General features: G+C 40.1%; 1 protein-coding gene across 1 annotated transcript in view; it reads left to right on the top strand.

Annotated features, from left to right (window-relative positions):
• Positions 1–17,654: 17,654 nt before the first annotated feature.
• Positions 17,655–23,642, top strand: part of klf5l (Kruppel like factor 5 like) — a 65,367-nt gene continuing 59,379 nt past the window's right edge. Inside the window, exon 1 of the mRNA XM_060832722.1 lies at positions 17,655–17,985. Coding sequence (XP_060688705.1) covers positions 17,818–17,985 — 168 coding nt within the window. The 5' untranslated portion in view covers positions 17,655–17,817. The remainder of the gene's footprint in view (positions 17,986–23,642) is intronic.

Raw genomic sequence — 23,642 nt, 5'->3', positions numbered from 1 at the left:
AGATTATGCACATTGTTCTGAAACTTCAAATATAAGGGTGGCGCTTGAAGGTGGTTTTAATTATATTGCAGTCAATGCAACGTTAAAACTATGTAAAGGAAACTTTATTTACCTTTTCTATCATTCAGAATGTGGAGTATTGTTTTGCTGTTTTTATCTTCAGGCTAGATGGTTAGTCCCCATAAAATTGTCAGTCGCCACTTCTAAAGGAAACTACAACAAGATGTAAAGTCATAGAACCAGACAGGATATGCCTCCATGGAAATAGATGAAAGTACAAGACAATTCAATTAACTCTTTCCATGTACACATTTACCTTGCTCACAAACAAATACAGCTGAATCTTACCATATTTTCATTAAGTTTCATGGACGTTTCTCCCTACGTTTAGCAAGTTTTCTCACAATATCGTTCCTGACTCACCTCATTAACTACATAGCATGCACCTCTTGGTCTGCTGCTAGCCTGATCCAAGCACACACCTAGCCCAAAGTATTTACCTCTGCTGGATATCCCAGCATTATGTACATTTGCACCATTGATTGAAGGTCATTGTGCACTCAATCAAGCACTGTTAGTCTGGAGCTGCACCATTCTTAACATTTACTCCAGACAAGGCAGGTAAGGAGAAATGTACACCAGTCTCTGGACCTGCAGATCCTGGAGGATATGTTAGTGCAATGGAAAGACATCATTTTCCCATAGGATTGGCTAAGGAAGCCAGAATACCAGATGGAGATTTCCTCCCAGGTCCAAAGCATTCTCAGTCTTCTGGCAGAATGCCCAGTGCTGTAGGAAGAATGTCAATGACTTTCTCTATTCTAACACCATGTGCTACCATTTGTCTCTGCTACCTCACACTCACTCAATCTCTGCTTTTGTAATCACTTCCCTCCAAGGCTCATGCTCTAACCCTTTCTCTATTGTCCGCAACATCCTCCCTCACTCACTGTTACCCACACAATTACTCCACACTAATAGCCCTGCGTGGTCTCTGTGCTGCCTACTCACTCATTCACTTGGGACACCTCACCACATTTCCTCCACTTACAATAACGCTAATAACCGTACTAACACGAACAGCCACCAACCTTCAACCCATTCGAGCAACCGGATAGATAAATGATGATGTCCTTAACTTATTGTGCCAGTAAAGTTAAAATCACCTCAGTCCCAGAGAACAAAGGCTACTCTCTCACTAGAGAGATGAACAGTGGTTAGTTCAACCTGAGGGTTACCATACCTCAGGCAAGGGATGAGATTGAGAAGGTGGGACATCCATGTTAATCTCAGCCAGTATGACAATTAAATCTGTGCTGTTGGCATCACTCTGGATTTCAAGCTAGCTGCCCAGCCAACCAAGCTAACTAAGCCCTTGTATCCTTTGACCTAACTGACGATTACTCCCCTTAGACTTGGAGAATTGATCATTTGGTTGAAGCATGTGTAGTGTGTTTGCTGCATAAGCTGCTGGCTCATGATGCAAATGTAACAATGACGTAGTGCAGTGCCGGATAGCAACAAGCCCACATTTGTGATTAACCATTGCTTTCTTTTTAATTCACTTGTGGGAAATGGCCATCGCTGGCTGGGTCATTATTTATTTATTGCCTCAGAGGAGGCATTGGTGAGCTGTCTTCCTGAACCACTGCAGTCCTTATTAACAATAATGACAAGCTGCCTGGCTTTGTGTCTGCACTGAACAGAGCCTTTAATCTCTGGGTGAGGGGAAAAGTACAAAACAGCAGGTCAAGGCAGAAATGCAGGGAGTATCCAAGTTGATGCAAAGTGAGTGAGTTCTAAAAGAGCAAGCGAGGAGCTTTGAAATATATCCTGGTCGAATCCATAAGATCATCCTTGTCCCTGTGTGAAAAGTGTCCTGGCAGCACTGTTGTAATGAAGTGCACTTTCAAGTGCCTTGATACCAACTTATACTTCTGCAAATAGATATTGACAATCCAACTTACATGGAATGTTGATGGGCTCGCTAGATTACCTGTACCAAATAAGTCAACTACAAAGAGTCCATATGTAGACATTTTTAATTCAAACAAGTAGAGAACACTCCGGAAGCAGCAGGACAAGTTAGGAAATACACTAGAAATGATCACTATTATTAAAAATGATGGATATGGTACTTCATGGAAAGATCACAGGAACAATCCAGGAACTGAAGCAATAGGTCCCATTTGCCAGCACTTGGCCCATATCTCCCTAAACCCTTCCTATTCATATACTCATCCAAATGCCTTTAAATGTTGCCATTTTCCCTGCCTCCACCATTCCTCTGGCAGCTCACTCCATTTAGATATTCAAAAAAAACAGGTTAAGACTTAGAAGTCAAACTTTTAGCTAATCAGGCTCAAAAACCAAAGGTCATCCTCTTCTTCTATAGTTTCAGAAAGTGTTTTATTTTTAAACCACTGATACTTCTGAAGTTGCAGTTGGAGCTCCCTTGTCAGCTCTGAAACTGCACTGCTTGTTTGTTATTTCACTGAAACCCGATCTCCAGAGTCCTCCTGTAATTTCTCAGTCTCAAAACTTGCCCCATGATCGCTCTCCTGAAATTCTCTCCCCTTTCTCCCTTTTAAAGCAACTTCTTGATTTTGTTTAAAGTTCCAAAAACATGCAAGACTTCTAAAAACAGCAATTTCTGCCCCAGGAAAGTGAGTAAATCCAAATGAGAGCTTAAAAAAAAACCTCAAAACACAAAGCAGCTCTCACAGCAATAACCCTCTCCCATCCACCATTTTATTTGGTGGCCTAAAGCCTAGTACCTCTCTCCCATGTGTAGACTCCTTTTTGGATCCATAAAGTGCTCCATTCCTCCTCTCACTGCTGTTTTGCTATTTAGGCTCTGATCGCATATCTTTGAATATCCTTTTAGATTAGCTCAGCCTCTCCTCTTACCATTCCTAGCTCTGACTTTTTTTTTAATTCTCCACTAAAGTTTTCTATATTCAAGCTGTATCAAACATATATTATCAATCTGACATCTCTCATGGAACCCCTATTTTCTGCTTCAACTTACAGTCAGCTCATCATCCAAGGAGCTCTGGATTTGGTTGCATGTGGAAGTTGGGGGAGGGGGGGTGGTGGTATCTTGCTGTCCCTGATCATGGAGTTTGTCCCAAGACCTTGGTGAGATTCGTTTAGATTAGATTTCCTACAGTGTGGAAACAGGTCCTTCGCCCAACAAGGCCACACCAACCCTCCAAAGAGTAACCCACCTAGACCCATTTCCCTCTGACTAATGCATCTAGCACTGTGGACAACTTATCATGGCCAATTCACCTGACCTGTACATCTTTGGACTGTGGGAGTAAACCGGAGCACCTGGAGGAAACCCACGCAGACACGGGGAGAATGTGCAAACTCCATACAGACAGTCGCCCGAGGCTGGAATCAAACGTGAGTCCCTGGTTCTGTGAGGCAGCAGTGCCACTGAGCCACTGTGCTACCTCAAGTGGAGACTTGTGCCCAAGATAGAAGACCAGAGAAGTAAGCAGTAAACCACTCCGAATTTTGTGTCAGGAATTGTCACCATTTAGTTTCCATCCAATGGGTGAATGGGAATCTGCATTAAAATGGGATGAGATTGACCAATAAACAGACGTTCATGCATGCCATTGCATGAAAATGGGCCTTTCATTGCTTACAAGCTGGATTCTCATCCCACCATTCAACACTTGGTTGGAAAATTGGACATTTACCCCTTGGGAATCTCTACTGATGATCTCACCTTATTTTCACAAACTTTTGACCAAGACACTTGTCACTCAATCACTGAGAAGATGTCCCTTCCTCGTGTGGCATGGGTAATAGCAAGAAGGTTGAGAAAATATGTTTAGAATGAAAAGAATCAGAATCTCAAAATCGAGAATAGTTGTCTGGTTGTCCTCTTAAATTTTAAGTGGTGACTTCACAGTGGCTGAGTGGTTGGCACTTAGGCTTCACAGTGCCAGGGACCAGCATTCGATTGCAGCCTCGGGTAACTGTCTGTATGGAGTTTGTAATTCACCCCGTGTCTGCATGGGTTTCCTCCAGGTACTCTGGCTTCCTCCCAGAGTCCAAAGATGTGCAGGTTAGATGAATTGGCCGTGTTATATTGCCCATAGTGCTCAGGAATGTGTAGGCTAGGTGCATTAGTCAGGGGAAATGTAGTATAATATGGTACGGGAATGGATCTGGGTGGGATACTCTTCAGAGACTCAGTGTGGACTTGTTGGGCCAAATGGCCTCTTTTCACACTGTAGAGATTCTATGATCCTATGATTCACAATCTTGCCATTGCGTAGCAACACCCTTTGATTCCATGCATTTGCATCTCATTCTGAGCCCAACTTGACTCATTTCAATTCCCGTCTCCTTCATCAGGAAACAAGATGGCGTGAATTCCCAATAAGTCAGAGTGGGTGCCTGGCAGCTGCAATTGACCCAATTGCCTGTCACAGCCATCATCGAACTGTTTCCTCAACACAATATTCGTGCATGGTCTGTCGTCACCATTCTCTTAAACTCTCTGGAAACCACCACTCTCACCGTGCCATCACACCTGCTCTCAGACAAACTCTCTCACCATTCCAGCCCCTCAATACTTCCATTGCAACTCAGGGAGACCTATTGACTGGGTCACTTTGCATGGGAACATGTGCATCACATGTATCTGTACAGAATGCATCTAACAATTCTTAGCTTGTATTTACTTAGAGGTGCTCACCTGTGTGGCTTATATTGTTTTATTTTAGCACAGAGGGAAAGGTAGATATATTCACATGATGAGAGTACTAAACAGTCGAGACGTTAGATATGTAAGACTCCATGTTATGTAAATGTATGTTCCAGCTGTTAATGCAGAAAACACACTGGATGTGATTCAACCAAAAAAAATACTGGTTCCTCAAATTAAACATGACGGAAGTGAATGCAGAGCTGTTAGGGGTGATGCAGGAGCAGAAGGTATGACCTCAGAGAATGAATAGGAAATGCAGAGAGAAGAAACATTGGTAGTTTTAGAGGATGAGGTAAGTGAGAGCCATTGAGTGAATATGATGCATGCAATAGTGAAAGTTATAGTCCATGAATTTTAGTGAAATGTGTGTGCAGTGGCAGTGTTAGAGTGAGTGGTGGCTCTATAATTGTGAGGTATCAGAAAAAAGATGGTGGCTCTTAATTTCAGTGTGCAGCAGATCAATGATTTGTTTTGCACTGCTACACATTCTGTTTTACCTTGAGTCATAGCACTGATCCAGCTAACTTTATCCAGGCTGCTGTACGGTGGTGTGGCCTCCTTTGACAGTCTGCAGGAAAAAGAACAACCCTCCTCTTCACTGCCCCATCTACCAGCACCACCAGGTCCCTGTCTGCAAAGTGAGAGCAAACTTTCTTTTCTGGGCCATTTCCACAGAGATAACAGTGTGGGACCACAGTGTGAAGAACAGTTCCCAGTTTGTACTACCTGTAATGGTGTACAGCTGAGATTTAAGTATGGTGCCAGCATTGTGAATGCCATAAGGTGAATGGTGAATGCATTTCTGACTCTCTTGCCATCCAATTCCATGTGAAGAGCCTCATTGCATGACTAATGGAAGTTTGCATGAGAAAAGTCATTCTGAGCTATTGCAGGCTGGGCACCATGAAGCTAACACGTAAAACACTATCTGAAATAAGTAATTTCCACACAAATGATTATTTCTACGGCATATGAAATATGTTTCCTCATCTCTTTTCAGGTCCTGGGTTGTATGCTGTTGGGATCTGTCTTAGCGTAACTTACCTAAAATATTCACCTTGCTCTTAACAAGTTTAGAATTTTTCTCCTGGACACTCCCTATATTTTAAACTTTACTAAAAGGCCAATTTGGAGAAATGTTTGAATATTTCTGCTGCTTTTTGACCATCACACACAAGTTGATGCCTTCTTTCCTTAGGAATCACAGCTCAGCAGTTTTTTTTTGTGAAAGAAACCTAAAAGTTATCATAGTTCTTTGTGTTCCGTTTTAGCTAGTTTGCTCTTCATTTCTACAGTTCAGTCTTAATCCAATCTGCTGTTCTAGTTTGTGCATTAGCCTTTCAAGTTCTTGAACTTATGTTCTGATCCCTAATCCATAAGTACTCATTCATACATAGCTTATCTATCTGATGTACTTTATACTCATAATCAGATCAAGTAACACCGTTGCCCATTGTTGGCATACCTACTGCACACATAGTTAGGTTTTTTGATAAATTACAGCATCCATGTAAGCAAGACATTTTGGGCTGCAACTACTCAGTGAACCCACCTCCTGCAAAATCTAGAGATCTGGTTCCTTTAGGCCTCACAACATTTCCTTGCATCTCCTTCTTGTCTTACCTGAGAAGTAATTTCTACTCCCCTCTTACAAGGCACATGTTGTCAGGTAATGGAATCAGGAGCAGAGACCTCCTCCACAATCTGTTCTGCTAATTGCAACAGACCTCTGCCTGCCTTAGATGCATTTGTCCATGACGGTGTCAGTAAGAGTGACCACCACACATTCCTTGTGGAGATGAAATCCTATCTTCACACTGACCTTACTCCCCATCGTACCGCATGGCACTATCAACATTCAAAACAGGACAGATATTGAACAGATCTAACAACTCAAGACTGGGCATCCACAAGGTGCTATGGACCATCAAAAGCAGCAAAATATTACAGCAACACAACCTGTAACCTCAGGGCCTGGAATATTCCCCCACTCTTCTATTATTATCAAACCAAGAAATCAACCAATGGTTCAATGACGAGTGCAAGAGGGCATGCCAGAAATAGCCTACCTAAAAATGAAGTGCCAACCTGGTGAAGATATAAAATAAGGCTACTTGTGTGCCAAACTGCAGAAACAGCAAGTGATAGACAGGACTAAGAAATTTGACAACCCATAAGTCAGAGCTAAGCTCTGCAGTCCTGCCACATATAGTTGTGAATGGCGGCAAATTAAACAACTCACTTAAGAATGAGTCTCCAACTGCATATGACGAGGGAGTCCAGTACATCAATGCATGATACAAGGATGAAGCATTTGCAACAGCCTTCAGCCAGAAATACTGAGTTGTCAATCCATCTTGACCCCCTCCAAAGGTCCCAAGTATCACAGATGATAATCTTCAACCCATCCGTTTCACTTACTACATCAATAAAGAATTGGAGGCATTGGACTATGCAAAGGCTATGGACCCTGATAACATTCTGGTAATAGTACTGAAGACTTGTGCTCCAGAGTTTGCTGCATCAATTGCCTAGTTGTTCCAGCTACCACATTTGCATCAACCTTACAATTTGGGAAATTACCCAGGTATGTTGTGTACACAAAAAACAGCATGAATCCAATCTGACCAATTACTGTCTTTTCAGTCTATTCTCATTCAGCAGATACTGAAGCAGTCCGTGTCCAAATGCAGCAAAGCTTGGAAAATATCCAGTCTTAGGCAGATTAGTGGCAATTAACATGCATGCCATACAAATGCCAGGTAATGACTCCTTCCAACGAAACAGAATCTAACCATCATCCCTTCAATAATGTGGAGGTGCTGGTGTTGGACTGGGGTGGACAAAGTTAAAAATCACACAACACCAGGTTAGAGTCCAACAAGTTTATTCGGAAGTACTAAATTTCAGTGCATTGCTCCTTCATCAGGTATCTGTAGAGCAGGATCATAAGGCACAGAATTTATAGCAAAAGGTTACAGTGTCATGCATGCAACTGAAATGATCTACTGAATAAACCTAGATTGCTGTGAAGTCTTTCACCTTTTAGAATGGGTTGCAGGTTTCAGTTCATTAATACTTAAATACCAGAACTTCTTTCAAAATACATTCTTGAGATAACTTAAGGTTTTATTAAAAATAAGGTGACATCTCAGCTCAGACAATGCATTAAAATTGTAAGGTTAGCGTCTGTCTGTATCCCAACCTTGAGACAGACTGGTTCTATTTCCAAAGTAGGAATTTATAAAAAGTTACATGGATTGACTGCCTGTAGATGGTGTGCTTTTTGAACAAAATAAAATGTGCAAATTCACCCCATGGATGGTGTGTGTGTGTGTGTGTGTGTGTGTGTGTGTGTGTGTGTGTGTGTGTGTGTGTGTGTGTGTGTGTGTGTGTGTGTGTGTGTGTGTGTGTGTTGGTGGGGGAAGAGTGAGAGTGTGTGCGTATGAGTGCATTTGAGAGTGTGCTTTTGCCTGTGTGTGCCTCTTGGGGAGTGTATGTGTTTGTGTCTGAGAGAGAGAGCATGCGTATGAGAGATGGTCTGCGTACGTGTGTGAGCATGTAAGAGTGTGCAAGCATTTGTGTGAATGCGTGTTAATGTATAGTGTAGTGGGGTCACCTGTGACATGAACCCATGTCCTAGTTGAGGCCATCCTCATGGGTACCGAACTTGGCTATCAGCCTCTGCTCAGCCACTCTGCATTGTTGTGTATCCCAAAGTCTGCCTTGGAGGATGGTCACCCAAAGATCCAAGGTTGAATGACCTTGACCGATGAAGTGTTCCCTGACTGAGAGGAAGCATCCTTATCTGGCGATTGTTGCACGGTGTCCATTCATCCATTGTCATAGTGTCTGCTTGGTCTTGCCAATGTACCATGCCCCAGGGATTCCTTGCCTGCAGTGTATAAGATAGACAATGTTGACCAAGTCACTTGAGTACCTGCTGTGTATATGGTGGATGATCCCCTGTGTAAGGGCGGAATCCAGTTGACACTCTGACATGTCTTGCAATGGTTGCCATAACAGGGTTGGACTGTGCTGTGGTCAATGTTGTCCTGAAGGCTGGGCAGTTTGCTGTGAACAGTGGTCTGTTTAAGATTTGGCAGTTATTTAAAGGTGAGAAATGGAGGCACAGTGAAGGTGTTGGCGAGGTGCTCATCTTCATCAATAATGTGTTGCAGGCTGCAAAGAACATGGCATAGTTTGTCTGCTCCCAGGAAGTACTGGACAATGAAGGGTACCCTATCAGTTGCATCCCGTCTCTGTCTCCTGAGGAGGTCATTACGATTTCTCGCTGTGGCACATCAGAACTGGTGATCAATGAGTTTAACATTGTACCCTGTACTTATGAGGGCATCCTTTAGCACCTTCAGGTGTCCAACACATTCCTCCTCATCTGAACAGATCCTGTGTATGTGTAGTGCTTGTCTGTAGGCAATGGCTGTTTTCATAAGTTTAGGGTGGAAGCTAGGGAAGTGCAGCATTGTGAAGTTATCCACAGGTTGCGATTGAGTGAGGTATTGAGGTGCCCATCCTTGATGGAAATGCGTGTGTCCAAGAATGAGACAGATACTAAGGAGTAGTCCATGGTAAGTCTGATGGTGGGATGAAACTCGTTGATATCACTGCGTAGTTGTTTCAATGACTCCTTACCTTGGGTCCAGATGAAGAAAATGGTGTCAATATATCTGGTGTATAGCGCTGGTTGAAGGTCCTGAGCAGCAAAAAAGCCTTGTTTGAACTTGTGCACGAAAATGTTGGCATATTGGGGTGCAAATTTGGTCCCCATGGTTGTTCCGTGTCTCTGGATGAAGAACAGATTGGCAAAGGTAAAAACATTGGAGTTGAGGATGAAGCAGATGAGTTGTAGGTTGGTGCTTGGAGATTGGCAGTCGTTGGTATTAAGTACTGGGTCTACTGCAGTGATGCTGTCATCATGGGGGATGCTAGTGTAGAGTGCTGAAATATCTATTGTGACGAGGAGTGTTCCTGGTTCAATTGGTGTGTGGATGCTGTGTTTCTGTAAGAAATCTGCAGTGTTGCATCAGAAGCTGAAAGTCCCCTGTACAATGGGTTTCAAGATATCCTCGACATAGCCAGAGAGGTTCTCACATAGGGTTCTATTGCCTGATACAATGCAACGACCAGGTATGTTGGCTTTATGTATCTTCTGAAGGCAGTAGAAGTCACCTACGTGAGACGTTCATGTGATGAGAGTATGTAGAGAAATCTTTAGGACTGGATTAAAAGTCTTGATCAATGCATTTAGTTCACGGTTGTTTTCTTTGGTCAGATCGGCCGGTAGTTGCCTGTAAAGTTCCTGGTTGTCAGTAGTCGGTACACTTCCTTGCAGTAGTCTGTTCTATTCTGAATGACAATGGCTCCATCTTTATCTGCTGATTTGATGACAAAGTTGCGGTTGGTTTTGAGAGCATGGATGGCATTGCATTGTGATCGGGTAATGTTTTGCTCTACTTGAGGGTGCAGCTGATGAATCTGGCATTTACACATTAACCGATGGTTTGAACATACATGTCAAGCCCAGGGCAGCGGCCCTCTGGAGGGGTCCAAATCGACTGACTCCTTCTTTGGTCCCTCCACTACGGATCTCTCTGATGACTGTTCGGTTTGTCGGTTGTCTCATTGGGATTGCTTTTGATATCTTGGAAGAATTCCCGGAGTCTCATTTGTCTGATGAATTCCTCCATATCTGCCACAAGACTAATGGGGTCTGGTATGAGATATTGAACAAACCTAAATTGCTGTTAAGTCTTTCATCTTTTAGAATGGGTTGCAGGTTTCGGGGCAGAAATTGAGCCTTGGGATAAGAAATTCAATCTCTTCCAGTTGGAGAGTGTAGTTCGATGATTGATTTCTTTGTGGTGATAACGTTTTCAACAGTGGTGCCATGGGAGGTTTGGCTACTGCCAGTGGTGATGCCAAGTTTTTCCAGTGTCTTGTTCTGGCTGTGCTTGCACGTGGTATAGTTTCATCGCTTTGTCTGCTGCATCTTCAGTGCAAGCAGAGAGTGTGGATTCTATCTTGATTTCAAGGTTATGGCACCTGCACAAGATGATTGAGGAGAGATGTGATAGCATTATCTCTCAGCGTAGTCTGTGTTCCCTCCCACTCGGGGAACACTTCAGTGGTCAGGGATATTCGGCCTTGGATCTTCAGGTGACCATCCTCCAAGGCAGACTTTGGGATACGCAACAACGCAGAGTGGCTGAGCAGAGGCTGATAGCTGGGTTTGGTACCCATGAGGGCGGTCTCAACCAGAACTTTAGGTTCATGTCACACTACAGGTGACACTACACTATATACTCTCACACATACACAAGCACACTCATGCAGACCCTCTGTCATACACACACACACACACACACACACACACACACACACACACACACACACACACACACACACACACACACACACACACACACACACCCCGAAAGGCACACACACGCAAACACCCGTACTCACACGCACGCACTCACACTCCCTCCCCCACCTCCACACACAAAAAACAGACTCTCTCTCTCTCCCCCCCCCCCCCGCCTTTCTCACCCCCCCCCCCCTCACTTGCATGCACATGCACATATAAGTCTATGGGGTGAATTTATATTGGCAGAATTGTAAGTGCAGATACATTCTATTTTATTCAATAAGCACACCATCTACAGGCAGTCAACGCAGACAGTCATTCCATGTAACCTTTTATAAATTCCTACTTTGGAAATAGAACCAGTCTGAATTAAGATTGGGATACAGAAAGATGCTAACCTTGCACTTTTAATGCATTGTCTGAGCTGAGATGTCACCTTTTTTAAAATAAAACTTGAAGTTATCTCAAGAATGTGATTTGAAAGAAGTTCTGGTGTTTACATATTAATTAACCAAAACCTGCAACCCATTCTAAAAGCAATCTAGGTTTATTCAATATCTCGTATCAGTCGCATGCATGACACTAATCTTTTGCTATAAATTCTGTGCTTTATGATCCTGCTCCACAGATACCTGATGAAGGAACAGCACTCTGAAAGGTAGTACTTCCAAAGCACAGCTTCCAAATAAACCTGTTGGACTCTAATCTGGTGTTGTGTAATTTTTAACCTGAGGAAGGAGCAGCGCTCTGAAAGGTAGTACTTCCAAAGAAACCTGTTGAACTCTAACCTGGTACTGTGTGATTTTTAACTTTGACATTCAATGGCATTGTGTTGCTGGAAAAGCGCAGCAAGTCAGGCAGCATCCAAGGAACAGGAGAATCGACGTTTCGGGCAAAAGCCCTCCTGAAGAAGGGCTTATGCCCAAAATGTCGATTCTCCTGTTCCTTGGATGCTGCCAGACTTGTTGCGCTTTTCCAGCAACACATTTTCAGTTCTGATCTCCAGCATCTGCAGTCCTCACTTTCTCCTCCATTCAATGGCATTGTCTTCATTGAATCATCTGCTATCAGTATCTGGGAGATTGACAAGAACTGAACTGGACAAGCCATATAAATATGATTCCTGAAGAAGGGCTTATGCCTGAAACGCGATTCTCCTGCTCCTCGATGCTGCCTGGCTTGCTGTGTTTTTCCAGCACTACATTTTTCAACTCTGGTACTCCAGCATCTGCAGTCCTCACTTTCTCTTAGCCACATAAATACTGTGGTTACCAGATCATTTCTGAGTCTAGGAACCCTGCAACGAGTAACACATCTCCTGATTTCCAAAGCCTGTCCACAAATAACAAGGCAAAAGTCAGGAGTGTGATTGAATACTTCCCTCTTGCCTGAATGGGTGCAGCTCCGAAAGACTTAAGAAGCTTGACACCATCTAGGACAAAGCAACCTGGTATGTTGGCAACATATCCACAAGCATTCACCATATCTTCCATCACTAATATTCACTAGCTGCCTTGTGTACCATTTACAAGATGCAATGCAGCAATTTACCAAGGCTGCTTAGATAGCACATTCCAAAGCCATGACTACTACCATACAGAAAGACAAAAGTAGTAGTAGATACATGGGAACATCACCAATTTCCAGTTCCCCTGCAAGCCATTCACATGACTTGGAAAAATTGCTATTAGTTCAGTATTGTTGAGTTGAAATCCTGGAATTAGCTACCTCATGATATTGCGGGTGAACCTACACCAAATAAACTGCAGCAGTTCAAGAATGTTGCTCTCTACCAATTTTTCAAGGGCAGGTGTAGGTGGGCAATAAATAAATGCTGGCTCAGTATGTGTCATCCACATCCCTTAATGATTTTTTAAAAATGAAATTAATGCAAGGGCAAGTAAAATCCACATCACAGAAACTACTTATTTTGGGAGTACAGCTTTTTCATAGATGCGCAATACGCACTCTTATTTCATCACAGATAACAAATTCCAAACCAATGTGTTGTATGAAATCTTTCATCAGTCCTGACAGACAACCTAAGATTCTTTATATAATTGTGTAAAATAAACAAGGCAGAGTGGCAATACGCATTTAAGAATCCAGATATACTAATATTGTGTTGCTTTGGTTCTTACTTCCCTTCTAAATTTTGGTTAAACTAGATGAAAAACATGAATAAAGGTTTTGGTCTTATAAAGCAGTTATATATCCCTATGCACTTCATGGTTAACATACTTCTTTTAAAGTGCAGTCACTATTGTTTTGTAGGTAAATAGAACTGTCAATTGTACACAACCAAGTTTCCATATGCAACAATAATGTAAATGACCACTTAATCTGTTTGATGGTGTTACTTTAGTGATGAATATTGGTTTGTAGACCAATGTAACTTTGAACAGTCCCAAAAGTCATCCAATATCCCTGATAGGAAATTTCTGGCATGAATGATTGGTATTTGCAACAACCAAAGTCCTTGCTGTAAGAAATAACATTGTTGGCAGATAGGAGAAATGAAGCCAATCCAAGCCTTTCCAATAGTGAGAGTCAGTCCAACAATGCATGCTGTGACATGTGCTCAAATAACTAATTATCTTTACTGCTACCCCCTAACATTATAAATAATAATGCACCCTTTGAATGACTTTCACATGTGAGTGTAGTACAGAATGGCACAGATTTAGGCTGAATGAGCTACATCACAAATTTTTAATATATTTAAATCCTAAAAAAGTTTGCATAGCAATTTTTTTCCAACATGTCCAAGCTGCATTAATGCATATCAGTTTGCTGATGTACAGGATAGGTTACAAGTTGGACGTATGACAAATAACGGTTTGTGTGCTTCATTAAGTTACATCTTGCATAGGATTACATGAATTATATGTCATAGAAACACGCCACTTGTTATAACCAGTTCATTCATATTCTATTCAAGTCTCCTCCCGTCTTTACACATTTAAATATAACAGCATAACACTCTAATTCATTCTAACTCATTTGCTTGTCTAACCTCCCCTGAATTGCATTTATGTTATTTTCTTCAGCCATTCCCTGTGATTGAGAGTCCCACATGTTCACCAAGCTTTGGTGAAGCTGTTTCTTCTGAATTTCTAGTTGACTAGAACTACTTATCTCCTTGTTAGATAAACTATCACATAAAAATGGGAACTTACCTGAGTTGTAGAAGCAGAAATTACTTTGATTTGATTATTTTTGAGGTGGCCAATTTGGACCTTCTTGCTCAATCTAAATGTCAAAAAACATAGAGGCAGATCAAGCTAGAAATCTCCCCAGCATATATACCAACTTTCTTGTTACATCTTGTTTTCCTTCTCAGTTACTGACACATAGGTATTGATGCAATTACAACAAAATCACACACATGCAGTCTATAACAAGGTTACTGGTTTGACATGTCTAGGAGGCAGCATGATACAAACCTAAAAGTATTGCTAGCACCATTAGAAAGCCAATAGCAATGTATTCCACTCTCATTTTGAAACATCAGGATGCCTACAGAAGTTCCCGGGGATGCAGTTAGTGAGCATTAAGATATTGCACAAGGCAAAATATAGGACGAGGTTTTGATGAGGTAAACAGTGGTCCCAGAGTTACAAGAAGAATCTGCTATTTTAATGTCTGATCAAATCTGGCATGTGGGAAACACTCCTGCTGGTCTTCGATGGAAAAGATAATGAAAATGCAATTTGCTCAATAATGTGTCTGTTGGCTGTCTCATATGCAAACTGAAACTGCATAGTTTCTCTATGGCCATCTGGCAGGGGGCAGAAACATTAAAGTTGAGAGTAGATGTCATTGTTTGTCACTGACAGTGTAGTCCTTATGGATGAAATCAGCTACAGAACTTAACGCAGTTGATGGCAAATCCTTCCCTGTTGGCCCAAGAGTGTGGATGAAATGCTAGCTATTATCAAATCTGCCTATTCAGAGATGTTATGCCACATACCTGGAGCATGTGCGGCTTGAACCTGGGCCTTCTGGCTCAGAGGTAGGAACCCTACCACTGCACCACAAGAATCCTTGGAGGAAATCCCTACTCTAATACTGTCAAGTAGGTGCACCTGGATATGTATATATTATTTACAACTGAACACTGGGCACAAACATTTTATCTTTAATGTAATCCTTGCTCTTTTGCTTACCTCATTGATTTCTTGTAGAAACGCCTTTGAGGGAACCTGAAAATGGCAAATATTATAATGAAAGGCTAAAGAAAGAAGTGAACGGATTTCTTCCCAACAGTTGACAATCTTCCAGATTGGAATGCAGGTATGAAACCGGGAGAATAAAGAGTGTTATTGCTCAATTCTCTTTTGACGAGCATTGTATTTCCTCATAATGAGTAGGATCATAAAATGACAACATTTTGGCTTCTATTGCTTGCATTTCCACCAATAGGAATTTATACCATTTGGTGAGAAAGATTAATTTCCACATAGGCTCAGTGACTTTTTTTTAAAGTTAGGGGAAGAGCCAGAAATTTCCCAAATGCCAGAGAGGTATTGGCCTCTTATTTAGACTTTTTGAAAAGTCCTTTTACAATATTACAAAGTGGAGAAAACCATGAATTAAACAGTTTACTTGTAATTTATCTAACATTCAATGCTGTTTGTCCTGTGGTATAATAATGTGAATTTTTGAAATAGCAGTATTTGTCTTTGCAGTTTGAGCTTGCACAACAAGAGTTAACTGTGTGTATGTCAGGATACAAGGTGTGCTGCCTAAGCACTGATTCTTCATCTGTCCAGATTTAGCTGTAGATAGTCACTGGATCATACCAGTTGAACTTGTTTTGTCAGTGATACCACTTGAAAAAAAAATCAACAATGTTGTTAGTACATTTTTGAACAATTCAGAACCACCCATTAGTCTACTTTATTTCAGAGAGTTTATATGTTATGTATCACACGAAGAGTTTATTTATAGGCCAAACCTGCTACTAACTTTACTGACAACTAATTTGCACTCTGAAACTGTTGATTCTGTTGTCTTTGATATAATACCTTATGAGAGGCTCTGCACTGTTGGTGATAAACGTGAGGTATAACTACCATTGATGTAAGTAGTTGAAGGTCGTCAGTGTTTTCTTTAAATAGAGGGTTGTCCCTGTTGGAAAAAATAAATAGGAAGCATCCATCTATAAGTGTACTGTGTATGTCTGTCCCTGTACATCAAGGACTGCAGCAGTTTAAAAACTCCAGCACCTTCCCATCTTCCAGAAAGTTAAATATGGCAATGGTATTGCCCTTAATGGCAACATCGATAAAGAAATGACAAAACATTCATCTGGGAACACTGTTTGCTGCTTGAATTTCTCTCTATCCTCTTTTAATATCACACCCTAAAATTTACCTTTTGGTTGACTGCCCTAACAGTTTCTTTTTTGGATCAGTGTCAATTTTTGTCTGTTTACACTCACATGAAATGCCTTGGGACATTTATTAAAATGCCTTTAAATGTGAGCTATTATGGTAAAATGCAGGACAATAGAAGACTTTGTGATCTATATACCTAATAGCAAAGTAAAATAGTTGCAATTTTTATTTTAACTATGCAATTATCTTTTTCACATTATCTTCTGTCATTTTAGTGCAATTTTCCCAAACAATCACCAATTAAACCCAGACTGTGCACCTTCCAGTTTCTGAGCTTGTTCTTAAATTCGTTGCTAGTAAATATATACGCGTACAGATCTGGACACTCTGCAATAATGTAAATACCTCAAACATATCACCGTGAGAAACGCAAAATATAAAATCTTCAGACACATCCAATACAGTAATTTGAAGTACCATTTCCCATTAATAAAGTTTTGTTTTTGTTAAAACAATCAAAGATGAACAAAGCTAAGTGATTCCACGGCAATTCAACATTGTCTGCTGTTTTCCATCTTTTAGTTTCTTGCTGGGGAGCTGATGAACCTGATTCTTACGGTCAGAGGACTTCTACACAGCTACTGCGTATTGAACAGGTTATGTGGCTGCCGCAATAAACTGTTGCTGAGGTTTCAAAGTACAGTGTTTACGATGCGTCTCTTAGATTCATGAATGGAGTGGCTTCTTTCATTCAAGGGCTTATGCTCGAAACGTCGAATTCTCTATTCCTGAGATGCTGCCTAACCTGCTGTGCTTTGACCAGCAACACATTTGCAGCTGTGATCTCCAGCATCTGCAGACCTCATTTTTTACTGGCTTCTTTCATTGTTTTATTACCTGGAGAAGAAACCCAACGCCAAAGTCACATTTATAGCACCATCACTACCCCCTCCCCACCCCCGAAACAAAAAAAAACTTTTTCCTAAAAGACACACAAAACTTTGAATTTCGCAATGGTCGGACTTGCTCAATGTGGGGGTGTAGAGTGAGCACGCTGCTCGCTGCCAGTGCAGCTCGGGCCCCGCCCCTTGTCCAACCTGAACCCGCCCCTGCGTGACTGACAGCCCGGGGCCGGGCCGCGATTGGTGGCTCTGCTGTCAATCACAGGAGCAGCGTCCAGGTATAGTTCAGGTGAGTGACAGGTTGAGATCAGATCAGAGGCAGGAGACCATCGCGCTGCGAGGCATTACAGTGGGCAAACTTGGAATCCGTGTCATTTATTTTTTACATTGCATTCAGGGGCACACAGACCTATTTAGAAGAAAAGTAGAGTTACATTAGAAAATAAAAGAGTAATGTCGAGCAGTGGGCTGGCAATCAGTGTGCCGAATTCCGAAGAAAACGCTGTCTTTACTCAGCTCAAACCGGTGACCATGGCTGACGGAGCTTCAGAGGAGCAGCCAGTGTTTGAAGACATCAAACCCGCCGTTCGGATGCTGGAGAACCAGCAGGACTTGACTCAGGTATGAGGTCGGAGGTATCTGCTCTGCAGCTGCTTTTCTGATCCTGACTCCAGCACCCAGCCCCAAAACAAAAACTCTCTCGCTTTTCAGGTCTGTCGTGTGGCGAGAGACCTGGCCGCGCCAAAACAGAAAAGGTTCTCTCTGTACTTTCCCCCCCCCCCCCCCCCCACTTCTTTTTGTTTTTTTTTGTGTGGAAGAAGGGGTCGGTGCAGGGTGTTTGGGAAAGTGGATGGAGTTAGGGGATGGGTCAAGGTGAGAATTCAGCCTGAGTGCAGTGAGGGAGGGCCCCAGGCTCTGAAGGCTCTGTCTCTCTCTCTCTAATCCACGGGATCAACTGCTTCAAATCAGAACAAGTCGGAGGGCGGCCTTTCTTCGTTCCCTGGGCCAGACCCAGAACATTTGAGACGGTGACAAGTGTGGGTTGTACACTTCAGCCAATGATGTCGATCTGAAATATCGAAGGGCTGTGCTAAATAGTCGTGCACTTTTTTTTGTTCCCTCGGTACAGTTCTGTAACTGTACCTGTTTACTCGTTTTATTGACATAAATCTAACGATAATTTTCATCCGAGGAAGTTTAATCTGAACAGCCCCGTTTTCTCTTTCTGTAGAATGAGACTTTAATACTTAACATTTAAGTATTGAAGTATAAATCTAAGGAATTAAATTGGATCAGAGAGTACTTATAAACAAATTATCGACAGGAATTGTTCATTCCGCTATGAATTATCAACAAACAGTATACGTTAATAACTTAGCATTATTTAAAATTGTAATGCACGTGTCAACCCCAAAGAGCAGACACATGTCCGTTAGAAGCCTCTCATGAAGTCTTCCGTAAAATAGGAAATGGGAACTTAGGACATTTTGCTCGATGGAACAGACATTAAACAAACAACGATTTTTTTGGGAAATATACTACACAGAAAGTTGAAGTTACTGACTCTTCTTTGCTCTGCTGTGGGCACTCAGGTGGGGAGGAGTAATGACTTCAAAAGTTTGTGTCAACTGTTGGAAGTCCGTTGAGCACTTCATGTAATTAGCATAGAATTCGGGAGGTTTGAAGTTACGAAAGCCGTTTTAATTTTAATTAAAATGTGATTCTTGTCTCACCATCCCCCTCCCCGCCCTCCGTCTGAAATGACAAATAGATATCGGTTTCTGAAAGGCAATATTTTGAGATTTTTAAAACAAGTTGAGAAGGAAGTATCAGGGTTTGGTCAGAGTGTTAGACTGGAGGAGAGCGTTGTTGTAAATTGTAAAAAGACATCCTGTGACTTGTAGTTCATTTAGAATTTGGTAAACTAAATTCAAAAATGTTTTTGTTCTCCACAAATTCGAAATGAATAATTCAAATCTTGTTTATGTTGCATATTCAGTTTCCATTGTTCGCTCAAACCTTCTGAGGTTTGAATCTAATAGTCCTTTCTGCAATTTATTTTACAATTTTAAATTGTAGGCATGGAGTCCACACAGAAGCATCTCTGCTGAGATGAAAAGAAAAATAAGGAACTGTGAGACTCAAATTGAATAGGAAACACAGAAGCTGTGGGATCACTGGTTGTATCATTTCAGGGCTGTGATCAGATCTAAAATCATGACTAGAACCAGTTTTCAATCTTCCATTTGGTCTTGCATCATTTATTATATTTTTGGTTATAGAGTCCAGAATCAAATTGCCCAAAGGGTGAAACAAGCATCAAAACAATATAATTTCTGTAAACTGAGTGCAACTTGAATAGTTTTAGGATACATTACCTCCTGTCACATTGATTAAAACATGATAAATATTTGTGCTATTATATGGTTAGGGTACAATGAGTATTCAGGAGAATTTTGTTTTAATCATGGATAGCATTTATAAAGAAATGGAAGTGTTGTACTCAATTAATTGAAAACTGAAGAAGACAATGTAATTTGAAAATAACTCCTGAAATGATATGTTTTGAAAATTATTTTAATCCCTTAAAACAATATTAGAAACATTTTTTTGCAATTTATTTTGTGTATAATGTTTTTCGCCATTGTGTGTTGATTTCTTGTGCATACATGCAGCTGTATGTACATTATAGTGTGATATATATACACACACAAGCATTTTACATATACTGGTGTAAATTATAGATAATAAAACATAATCACATTGAAGATTTTGAAGTATGTAATATTGTTTGAATAAAGCTTTGTGTTAAGTCAGAGGTTAGATGATAGCTTGGAGTGATTATGTTCTTTAACTTTTATCTTAGTTTCAGCCCAAGTGTAGTACTAATCTATTGTTATTAAGACTGAATTTTTACATGAATATGAATCACATTTAAAGATAAATTACAATTATTTTAATTAAAAATTGAATAATTAAAATTATTCTAGTGTAGTGTTTAATTTGATAAAATACCAAATATTAAATTCCAATTAATTGTATGTCACCAAATGTTTGTCATATTCATATCGAAATTCTCAAATCCAGCAAATGTCAGTTTGCTTTGAAATCAAAATGAATAGAATCATAGAATCCCTACAGTGTGGAAGCAGGCCTTCAGCCCATCGGGTCCACAACTATCCTCCAAAGAGCAGCCCATCCAGACCCACCCCCATACCCTGCTCAGCCCGTAGCTAACCCATCTAGCTTAAACATCCCTGGACCCAATGGGTAATTTCAGCATTGCCAATCCACCTAACCTGCACATCTTTGGACTATGGAAGGAAATCAAAACACCTAGGGGAAATCCACTCTGATATGGGGAGAGTGTGCAAACTCCACATGGACAGTCACCTCAGGGTGGAATCGAACATACATCCCTGGTACTGTGAGGCAGCAGTGCTGATCACTGACCTACCGTGCTGCCCTAAATACTGTAATCTTTTGTTAAAACCTGGCTAAGAACGATGCTTTCTTATATTATGTGGAAAAAAAACATAGCCAACAATAAATATTTAAAATTAATGTTTAAAGGAAATGAATCCCGTGATGGAACATTTAATAAATGTAAATATGGCCTGTTATGCATTTTAATGAGGGCAGTTTGGAACTATAATTGTTTGGTATTATCAACGCATGATGGAACAGTCATCATGCTGTTTAAAACATCTTTAGGTGTTGAGTTATGAACCAATTTTCAAACTTTGTTGAGAACATTATTTGAAATGTATGTTGTTCATCATTGTAAACGTTAGATCTGTGGAGGGAAAGCAAAGCCAACATTTCGAGTCCAATGACTCTTCTTCAGAGCTTGACTCAAAACATTAGCTCTACTTTCTCTTCACAGATGCTGTCAGATCTATTGAGTTTCTCCAGCAGTTTCTGTTTTTATTTCTAGATCTCAGTTCTTCATTTTATTTTTGCTTGGTGAATATGCTCTTCTTTATATCTTGTAATTCAGTTTGATGCTTTGAAAACTCAAAAAAAGTTTTTCTTTTAATTTACTATCAATATTTCTAGTAATACTGACCTTTTGTTTTTAAGCATAAATATTAATATGCTGTCAAATGCACCTTGTATTAAAAAAATCAAAACAATACATTATTTACATTTTTTGCCTTATTGTAATGATACATTGAAAATTATTATTCATAATGGCTTTAAGAAAAGTCTAAATGTTGTAAATAAAAATGTACAGTTTAGCTTAATAAACATCCACATAATGATGTTAAAAAAACACATTATTTTTCTTCAGTTGACTAAGTTTAAGCCTTGATACCACCGTATAATTAAAATTTTGCCCATTCTGCCTTATTTTATACTTGTAAGCCCAAACTTCATTTTAACTGACTTGCAAAACTGTCGACATTCTCAGTCATTAAGGTTTTTTTTATCAAATTAAAAATTATTCATAGACTTTGGATAAAAATAATTCTGCATCCATCACATCCCAGTCCATTGCTGAGTCACTCTGGTGGAGATTTATTCACCATTTTTTTTCTATTCCTGTTAATGTTACCAAATATTAGTACAGCTGCAATTTTGAGAGATAACATTTGAAAATTCCTAATCAGCAATAACACATAAGATTTGCTTCAATTTATTTGATCCTAAGTTACTCTCAATAAAGCAACTTGCAAATAAAGAATATGTTTCGTTCAGATGTCTGTGAATTAAATATGTGCAATAATGAGACTTTGTTAGAACAATCTGAAAGTTTTGAACTATTCTTCTGCTTTCAGATACATTATTGTGTTCCTAACCAATTTTATTCTAAAACTAGTTTCACATAATAATAAATTAGTTGAGAGTTCCAAACCATTAAAAGTTAACATCAACCAGCAAATGTTTAGAACTAGCAAGACTTGTCTGCCATTGTGAAAGTGATTAATCAGTATAAGACATAATCCATCAGAAAAAAAAATTATTTGTCTTGCATTTTGCTTGTACTTTTTGAGATTAAAAAGACACTTAGGTACACATATACTTCAGTGTTACCTCACTGACTGCATAAGCTTGACTTTACTGTGTCCAAGGACATGAGAACAGAAATCAAACATGGCTTCCCAGTATTTCATTGAGGGCATACTACACTGTTGAAGGTGCCAACTTTTGACAGTCCTACCTGCTCTCTCAGGTTTATGTGTAGAGATCTTTTCATACTTTTTTTGAAATAAAAACAGCAGGATAATTACCTCTCATGTCCTGGCTGCACTAATTCAATTAACATTACAAAAATTGATTAGCTGATCATTATGACATTTCTGTTTCTGTGGCCCTCCTCAATGGAAACTACTTGTTATATTTCTTAGGTTACAACAAGTGATGACTCTTCAAAAATGTTTAATTAGCTGTAATGCTCTTTCAGGTGCCAATAGATGTTATATAAATGGAAGGCTTTACAAAATGTTTAAATATAACTAACAACCCTGGCAAACTCTGTTCCACGGAGGAGACTAATTTGCATTGAACAAACTATTTGATGCGTGTTGCCCGAGTTCACATTTAACTGCTTTGTAACTGAATCCACATTTATAACAGTTCATAAATTTGTTGGGTTAAATTAAAGTATACAATTTAACTGATTTTGAGCAGGTAAACTTGGGCCAATGCCATAACGTTCCACAGTTATTGATCTAAGTGAAGCATTTTTAATGGTTCACGTTGGCAAAAACAACTCTTGTTTCTAAAATTAATTCTTTAATGGCCTAATTTGTTATGACATTTATGTGTAGAAGTTAATTGAAGTCTCCAGAATTTTCTATCATTATAAACTTTCTATCTTTGAAATACTCATTAACATTCTTATTCAGTTACCTGGCCTAATTTTCAAAAGTTGTCTATTTGTATATTCTAATAGTTGATACTGCTTCTTAGCAAAGTTTTAATTTTACAGTGATATGCATATATTAGTGCCAATTCTATCCCTGAAACTTGATTGTGTTTACCTCTATAATTTATCCATGAATTTCCTCTCTTTCTGTCATGATAATGGTTAATTTTGTCACATGCCTTCTGGTATCTTGTTCAGATTATGTATAAAAGTATGAACAACTTAAATAGAACTACTGGAGTTACCATAGCTGAGCCTTATTTCATATTCAATATAATGTTCTCACACCTACTGGATGCAGTAGGTATTTAGCAGTAGTCCGTCGTCAAGACCAGGAAGTCTTGATAGTCTTTTCCCTTTCATAAATATGAACAATTAGTTACTGTGGTCATTTCGATTTCTCTAG

This window comes from Hemiscyllium ocellatum, chromosome 11 (genome assembly GCF_020745735.1).
Source record: "Hemiscyllium ocellatum isolate sHemOce1 chromosome 11, sHemOce1.pat.X.cur, whole genome shotgun sequence".
Taxonomy (NCBI): domain Eukaryota; kingdom Metazoa; phylum Chordata; class Chondrichthyes; order Orectolobiformes; family Hemiscylliidae; genus Hemiscyllium; species Hemiscyllium ocellatum.
Note: the sequence above shows the minus strand (reverse complement) of the source record. Positions and strands in the feature narration are given on the sequence as shown.